At 37.1% G+C, this 9,049-nt stretch overlaps 1 protein-coding gene across 2 annotated transcripts in view; it reads left to right on the top strand.

The window, feature by feature from the left end:
- Window positions 1-7,989, top strand: part of slc3a2 (solute carrier family 3 member 2) — a 62,461-nt gene extending 54,472 nt beyond the window's left edge. For both annotated transcript variants that reach the window (XM_062964801.1, XM_062964802.1), the window contains 5 exons: window positions 750-811; window positions 2,875-3,079; window positions 3,238-3,381; window positions 4,968-5,078; window positions 6,796-7,989. In XM_062964801.1, the coding sequence (XP_062820871.1) occupies window positions 750-811; window positions 2,875-3,079; window positions 3,238-3,381; window positions 4,968-5,078; window positions 6,796-7,149 (876 nt within the window). In that variant the 3' untranslated portion in view covers window positions 7,150-7,989. The remainder of the gene's footprint in view (window positions 1-749; window positions 812-2,874; window positions 3,080-3,237; window positions 3,382-4,967; window positions 5,079-6,795) is intronic.
- The last annotated feature ends 1,060 nt before the right edge of the window (window positions 7,990-9,049 follow it).

Genomic DNA, 9,049 nt, shown 5'->3' with positions numbered 1-9,049 from the left:
GTTGCTCTTTTTAGGGGAAGGGAATCCCTGAGTCCCTAATAATAATAATAATAATAATAAATCTCAAAAGCTATTGTGTCACTCTTTTCAGGGGAATAATAATAATAATATATCTCAAAAGCTGGTGTGTTGTTCTTTTTAGGGGATGGGAATCCCCGAGTCCCTAATAATAATAATAATAATAATAATAATAATAATAATAATAATAATAATAATATACAGTAGAGTCTCACTAATCCAAGCCTCACTTATCCAAGCCTCTGGATAATCCAAGCCATTTTTGTAGTCAATGTTTTCAATATATCGTGATATTTTGGTGCTAAATTTGTAAATACAGTAATTACAACATAACATTACTGCGTATTGAACGACTTTTTCTGCCAAATTTGTTGTCTAACATGATGTTTTGGTGCTTCATTTGTAAAATCATAACCTAATTTGATGTTTAATAGGCTTTTCCTTAATGCCTCCTTATTATCCAAGATATTCGCTTATCCAAGCTTCTGCCGGCCCGTTTAGCTTGGATAAGTGAGACTCTACTGTATCTCAAAAGTTATTGTGTCACTCTTTTCAGGGGAAGGGAATCCCCGAGTCCCTATTATTATTATTATTATTATTATTATTATTATTATTGAACTCAAAAACTAGTGTGTCGCTCTTTTCAGGGGAAGGAGATTTGTAGTTTTAGGGACGGGATTGCGGAGTGTGCTGTGCTTTCTTGTGTCTCAATCCTATTCCCTTAACTTTAGGACACTCAGATCTTGGATTCCTGGAAGAACCTGACCGAACAATATGCCGATGACCATGCCAGGTACATACCCGCTGTGTGCGCGATACTCTTTGTGGTCATTAATCGTTGAACTGTCTCAAAGGACACATTAAGATTTTTTAAAAGATATTTTAAAGATGTTTTTAAATTGTTAGATTTTAGCCTTTCTTGTAAGCCGCCCCGAGCCCTAGGGGAGTGGCGGCATATAAGTTTAAATAATAAATAAATAAATAAAATTATAAAGTTGGAAAAGATTAACCCAAATGGTCACAAACGTCCATCTTGATCTGACGGTCATTCGCGGGCCCTCTTTGTTTATTTATTTATTTACTACATTTATATCCCTCTCTTCTCACCCCGAAGGGGACTCAGAGCAGCTTACAAATCAAATGAACAAACAATATATTATTAGCATAGCACAATATAAGCATTAAATTACTATATTGTACTATATAATTATATGGTAATATTATTAGTAATATTACATTTAATAAATAATATATAATTAATATTATTATATTGTATTATTAGTAGTATAATATTGTATTTAATTATACTATTATTATCAACTAGCTTTGCCCGGCCACGTGTTGCTGTGGCTTATGCTTTCAGAGTGTTGTTCTTTATTTGCTGTCCTGATTTTAGAGATTATATTGTCCTGTATTAATTTATAATCTTTTATTATCTGCTTAGAACTGGATTATATGAGGCCCCTTCTACACAGCTGTATAAAATGCACACTGAATTGGATTATATGGCAGTTTGGGATCAAGATAATCCAGTTCAAAGCAGATAATATAAGATTATAAATGGGTAATAGAGCTGTGTGGAAGGGCCTTGAGTCTACACTGCCAAATACTGTAATCCAGTTAAAATCTGATAATCTGTATTTATAGGCAGTGTGGAAGAGGCCTAAGTGAGGCCTAACTCTGCCTGTCCCCTGGGCTAAGTGGGTTGCTAGGAGACCAAGTGGGCGGAGCTTAGCCTTCTAACTGGCAGCAATTGGATACAAACCATTATTTCTCTCCCTCTAATTAGGACTTTATTTTTCTTTTCTTTTTGTTGTATGAACGTAGAGGCATGGGTGAGGGGTTGTGCTGCCAAGTTTAGTGTTTCTGGGATGTGTAGTTTTGTTGTTTTGTCCTAGGCCGAAATTTCATTACCCTTTTATATACAGTAGATCAGGGGTCCCCAAACTAAGGCCCGGGGGCCGGATGCGGCCCATTGAAGCTATTTATCCGGCCCCCACGTCACAAGGGCTGAAGGGGGTTGGGCTAAATGACCCAAGGGTTCTTTTCTTCTCTTACAACCATTATTATTATTATTATTATTATTATTATTATTATTATTATTATTATTATTATTATTATTATTAAGGCTGGGTGGCCATCTGTCAGGGGTACTTTGCTTGTGCTTTTGGTCCGCAGAGGCAGAAGGGGATTGGACAAAATGGCCCAAGGGGTCTCTTCCAACCCTCTTTATTATTATTATTATTATTATTATTATTATTATTATTATTATATTAACATTGAGGCTGGGTGGCCATCTGTCAGGGGTGCTTTGCTTGTGCTTTCGGTGCACAAAGGGGATTGGACTCAATGGCCCAAAGGGTATCTTCCAACTCCCTTTTTATTATTATTGCTGTTGTTGTTGTTGTTGTTGTTGTTGTTATTATTATTGCTCGGTGGCCAACTATAGTCCGGCCCTCCAATGGTCCGAAGGATTGTGAACTGGCCCCCTGTTTAAAAAGTTTGGGGACCCCTGATATAGATATTATATGTATGGAGCCTCCGGTGGCCTAGGGGATAAAAGCCTTGTGACTTGAAGGTTGGGTTGCTGACCTGAAGGCTGCCAGGTTCGAATCCCACCCGGGGAGAGCGCGGATGAGCTCCCTCTGTCAGCTCCAGCTCCATGCGGGGACATGAGAGAAGCCTCCCACGAGGATGGTAAAAACATCAAAACATCCGGGCAACGTCCCCTGGGCAACGTCCTTGCAGACTGCCAATTCTCTCACTCCAGAAGCAACTCCGGTTGCTCCTGACACAGAAAAAAAATTATATGTATATACAATATATCATATATTTTACTTTGTTGTCCTCCTTCAGGGTTTTGATCGCTGTGACGCGGAAGCAGGACGCCCAGGGCATTTTCTCCCTTCTCAACGAGACCGCAGGCGTGGATGTGCTGACCAGCGAGTACCTGGCGGGGTTGGCGAAGAGCGACCAGGACGACGCCAAGAAGGGAGAAACCGCTTCCCAGATGATCAAGAACTACATCCGAGCGGCTGGGGACAAGTGGGCTGGATGGAGCGTGAGTAGCTAGCCGTGGGATACTCCTGTGTGGTTGTCTTCATACTGGTAGCACGTTGGGATATGAATATGAAGACCACCACATCTCTTTCTGGTGCAAGACGAGATACTTTTCTTGGTGATTGTATGCATGGATGCTAAGTGTTTGTCGTTCTGCAGTTGGCGAGAACCAGCAGTGGCTACTTGGACGCTTTCAGGGGTGAGCAGCTACTCCGCCTGTACCACATGCTCCTCTACACGTTGCCAGGGACGCCGTTTACAGACTATGGCGACGAGATTGGGCTGCGGGACCTCCCTGGACAGGTGGGAGTAATACTGGGGATGTGGTGATGGTATAATTAATAATAATAATAATAATAATAATAATAATAATAATAATAATAAAATGGGAGTGATACTGGGGATGTGGTTAAATAATAATGATAACATAATGGGAGTGATACTTGGGTATGTGGTTAAACAATAATATAATAATAATAATAATAATAATAATAATAATAATGATAATATGGGAGTGATACTCGGATATGTGGTTAAACAACAAAAACAACAACAATAATAATGGGAGTGATAATTGGGTATGTGGTTAAACAGCAACAACAACAACAATAATAATAATAATAATAATAATAATAATAATAATAATAAAATGGGAGTGATACTGGGGATGTGGTTAAATAATAATGATAATATAATGGGAGTGATACTTGGGGATGTGGTTAAACAATAATATAATAATAATAATATGGGAGTGATACTCGGATATGTGGTTAAACAACAAAAACAACAACAATAATTATAATGGGAGTGATACTTGGGTATGTGGTTGAATAATAATAATAATAATAATAATAATAATAATAATAATAATAATAATATAATGGGAGTGATACTGGGGATGTGGTTAAACAATAATATAATATTAATAATAATACAATGGGAGTCATACTTGGGTTTGTGGTTAAACAACAATAATAATAATAATAATATGGGAGTGATACTCAGGTATGTGGTTAAACAACAACAACAACAATAATAATAATGGGAGTGATACTTGGGTATGCGGTTAAATAATAATAATAATAATAATAATAATAATAATAATAATAATGGGAGTGATACTCGGGTATGTGGTTGAATAATAATAATAATAATAATAATAATAATAATAATAATAATAATAATATAATGGGAGTGATACTGGGGATGTGGTTAAAGTACTTGGGTATGTGGTTAAACAATATAATAATAATAATAATGATAATATAATGGGAGTGATACTCGGGTATGTGGTTAAACAACAATACAATATAGGAGTGATACTCGGGTATGTGGTTAAACAACAACAATAACAACAATAATAATGGGAGTGATAATTGGGTATGTGGTTAAACAACAACAATAATAATAATAATATAATGGGAGTGATACTCGGGTATGTGGTTGAATAATAATAATAATAATATAATGGGAGTGATACTCAGGTATGTGGTGATGTTTTTAATAATAATAATAATAATGGGTTGCTGTGAGTTTTCCGGGCTGACTGGCCATGTTCCAAAAGCATTCTCTCCTGATGTTCCTCCCACATCTATGGCAGGCGTCCTCAGAGGTTGTGAGGTCTGTTGGAAACTAGGCCAGTGGGGTTTATAGATCTGTGGAATAATATCCAGGGTGGGAGAAAGAAAGAACACTTGTCTGCTGAAGGCCAATGTGAATGTTGCAGTTGGCCATCTTGATTAGCCTTGAATGGCCTTGCAGCTTCAAAGCCTGGCTGCTTTTCAGGGACCACTTTTGCCTCCATGTGTGCCCGACACCTCCTCACTTTGTGTTTGAATTCGGCTCAAATCCAAGCGATGCTAACCATATATTTTTCTTCCTCCCTCCAGCCTGCAGCGTCCAGTGCTATCCGTATGCAGTGGGACAATTCAGCAAACTTTGGGTTCTCAAAAGAGGCACAGCAGGCGGGCAGCCAGGCAACTAGTAATGTCACGGTTCAGGTAAGATTCAAGCCAGGTGTCCCCCTTCCGATATCTGTTCATTTCAGTGAGGTTTGATGCAAACATGCATCCACCTCCACTGAGGTGTAAACAGACAGACATCCATCTCAACTGAGGTGTGTTGCAAACATTTATTTATTTATTTATATATTTAACTGCATGGAGTGCCGTTACCTTCCCGCCAGAGCGGTACCTATTGATCTACTCACACTGGCATGTTTTCGAACTGCTAGGTTGGCAGGAGCTGGAGCTAACAGCGGGTGCTCACTCTGCTCCCAGGGTTTGAACCTGGGACTTTTTGGCCCGCAAGTTCAGCAGCTTAGTGCTTTAACACACTTTGCCACCGGGGCTCCATTGAACCTTTATAGTATTTGCTTATCTTTTTGACATGGAAAGAAGATAGCGCTGTACTCAGAGAGGCCTGACTATTTCTGAGGCCTTTACATGATGTCTAATATACATACCACATTTTATGTTTTGAACCTTTATAGTATTTGCTTATCTTTTTGACATGGAAAGAAAATAGCTCTGTACTCAGAGAGGCCTGACTATTTCTGAGGCCTTTACATGATGCTCTAATATACATACCACATTTTATGTTTTGAACTTTTATAGTATTTGCTTATCTTTTTGACATGGAAAGAAGATAGCTCTGTACTCAGAGAGGCCTGACTATTTCTGAGGCCTTTACATGATGCTCTAATATACATACCACATTTTATGTTTTGAACCTTTATAGTGTTTGCTCATCTTTTTGACATGGAAAGAAGATAGCTCTGTACTCAGAGAGGCCTGACTATTTCTGAGGCCTTTACATGATGCTCTAATATACATACCACATTTTATGTTTTGAACCTTTATAGTGTTTGCTCATCTTTTTGACATGGAAAGAAGATAGCTCTGTACTCAGAGAGGCCTGACTATTTCTGAGGCCTTTACATGATGTCTAATATACATACCACATTTTATGTTTTGAACCTTTATAGTGTTTGCTCATCTTTTTGACATGGAAAGAAGATAGCTCTGTACTCAGAGAGGCCTGACTATTTCTGAGGCCTTTACATGATGCTCTAATATACATACCACATTTTATGTTTTGAACCTTTATAGTGTTTGCTCATCTTTTTGACATGGAAAGAAGATAGCTCTGTACTCAGAGAGGCCTGACTATTTCTGAGGCCTTTACATGATGCTCTAATATACATACCACATTTTATGTTTTGAACCTTTATAGTGTTTGCTCATCTTTTTGACATGGAAAGAAGATAGCTCTGTACTCAGAGAGGCCTGACTATTTCTGAGGCCTTTACATGATGCTCTAATATACATACCACATTTTATGTTTTGAACCTTTATAGTGTTTGCTCATCTTTTTGACATGGAAAGAAGATAGCTCTGTACTCAGAGAGGCCTGACTATTTCTGAGGCCTTTACATGATGTCTAATATACATACCACATTTTATGTTTTGAACCTTTATAGTGTTTGCTTATCTTTTTTGACATGGAAAGAAGATAGCTCTGTACTCAGAGAGGCCTGACTATTTCTGAGGCCTTTACATGATGTCTAATATACATACCACATTTTATGTTTTGAACCTTTATAGTGTTTGCTTATCTCTTTGATATTGTCTAGTATAGACATCTGTGTTTATTTATCATTATTTAACATCCTACTAGCTAGGGCAATGACTCATGTTCCTCGCTCTCTCCCTGAAGGCTCAGCGTGGCAACAAGGACTCGGTCCTGACCTTCTTCCAGCAGCTGAGCGACCTGCGGGGCAAGGAGCGCTCGCTCCTCCACGGCGACTTTTCGGACTTTTCGGAGGCCGGCAGCTCCATCCCGGGGGTCTTCTCCTACCTGCGGGTCTGGGACCAGAACAAGCGCTTCCTGGCGGTGCTCAACTTTGGGGCCCAGGAGAGCACTATCACCATCGCGCACCCCCACCTGCCGCCCGAAGTCACGCTGGAGCTGAGCACGGACCCCAGCCGGGAGAAGACGCAGCTGAGCCTCCAGGGCCTGAAGTTGGGGCCCTTGGAAGGGCTTTTGCTTAGCTTCACATATGTGGCTTAAGCCTATCAATTGTCAGTGTTTTAGCTCTGGAACGGAAGCAGCACTCTCTTCTTATATCTGACGGACTCTGTATGTAACTCATCCGTGTCTTGTCTCCACTTGCCTTGCTCATTCCTTATACATTCCTATCACTCCAGATGTGGTTAGACAGACGTCAACTTTGCAGAATTATCGGCAAAAAATAATAGATTTACACCTCAGTGGAGGTGGGAGCCCACCAACATTTGGAAGAACGCAAGGTCCCCCTCTTGAGTCTAACATCACCCCCTAAGCCCCCCAAAACAACAAAATATTTGCATTTTGTATCAGGTGGGACCATAGATATATAATTCTTTTTTTAATAAATTTTTATTGAAAAAAACCCCCCCAGTTTTATACATAAAAGTGGGGGAACAATATAGGTATAGGAAAGTAGGAAATCAGCAAAGGAGAAAAGAAAAGGAAAAAAAAAGGAGGGAGGCAGTTTTGGAAAAGTGGTATTTGGTGACTTCCGTTCTTCCTCCTCCTGTAAAATAGTAGTTTAGCACTGTCAATATAAAAACTAAATACAAGTTCTTTCCCACTCGTAACTTTAATGTTTCTTAAGATAATTTCCTAAAAGTGACCAGTCCGTCTTCTTTATTCCACGACCATGGTTTTCTTTTAATAGAAATGTTAATTTGTCCATATCTTTTATTTCCATTATTTTAATAATCCAATCATTCGTTTCAAGAATAGTATCTAACTCCCAACTTCTGGCGAAAGCTAGTCTTGCCGTTGTTGTTAAAAAAGTAAACAATTTATCTAGAATAATTCTAGATCAAACATCCCCAAAAAGTAAAATTCCGGTTTCATTGGGAATTTTTTTTTAATTTTTTTTGACATTTGGCATGGATATTTTCCAAAAGTTCGATGTTTTTTTGCATCGATATATAATTCTGAAAGTCATATCCTTGGTTGTATTTCCATTCGCCCACTCTTTAACCTTTCTCTCCCCAGTGTTGACATGCTGCGTCCAAACTACATGCCTTTACCACGTCTTAGCTTTTTGTACTGATTTTACATTTATACCGTGTGAATCTTATTTTTTTTCCAATACTGGGATAAGTTTAGTAAATTTCTCTTGTCTCTGCTTTTGGGCTTCTGTGGTTTTGTATTTGCTGGGCCTTCGTCAGTACCAGCTCCATTCAGCACTATTATTATTATTATTATTATTAATTCATATTTATTTGTGATATTTATATCCCGTCCTTCTCAACCCGAAGAGGACTCAGGGCAGCTTACAAATTATATGTGCATACAATATATTATATTATTAGCATAGCACAATATAAGCATCATATATTACTATATTGTACTTTAACACTATATGGCAATATTATTAGTAATATTAAGTGTAATAAACAATTATAATAGTGTATTATTATTATATTGTATTACACTATAATATTATCAATATTATATGTATATACAATATATTATATTATTAGCATAGCACAATATAAGCATCATATATTACTATATTGTACTAGAACACTATACTGCAATATTAGTAATATTATGTGTAATAAACTATAATAGTGCATTATTATTTTGTATTACACTATAATATTATCAATATTATATGTATATACAATATATTATTAGTATAGCATAATATTAGTACTATATATTATAATCAATATTATATGTATATACAATATATTATATTATTAGTATAGCATAATATTAGTACTATATATTATAATCAATATTATATGTATATACAATATATTATATTATTAGTATAGCATAATATTAGTACTATATATTATTATAATCATTATTATATGTATATACAATATATTATATTATTAGTATAGCATAATATTAGTACTATATATTATTATATTGCTATAATGACAAAGGAGACACGCTTTTC

This window comes from Anolis carolinensis, unplaced genomic scaffold, assembly GCF_035594765.1.
Source record: "Anolis carolinensis isolate JA03-04 unplaced genomic scaffold, rAnoCar3.1.pri scaffold_14, whole genome shotgun sequence".
Taxonomy (NCBI): Eukaryota; Metazoa; Chordata; class Lepidosauria; order Squamata; family Dactyloidae; genus Anolis; species Anolis carolinensis.
Note: the sequence above shows the minus strand (reverse complement) of the source record. Positions and strands in the feature narration are given on the sequence as shown.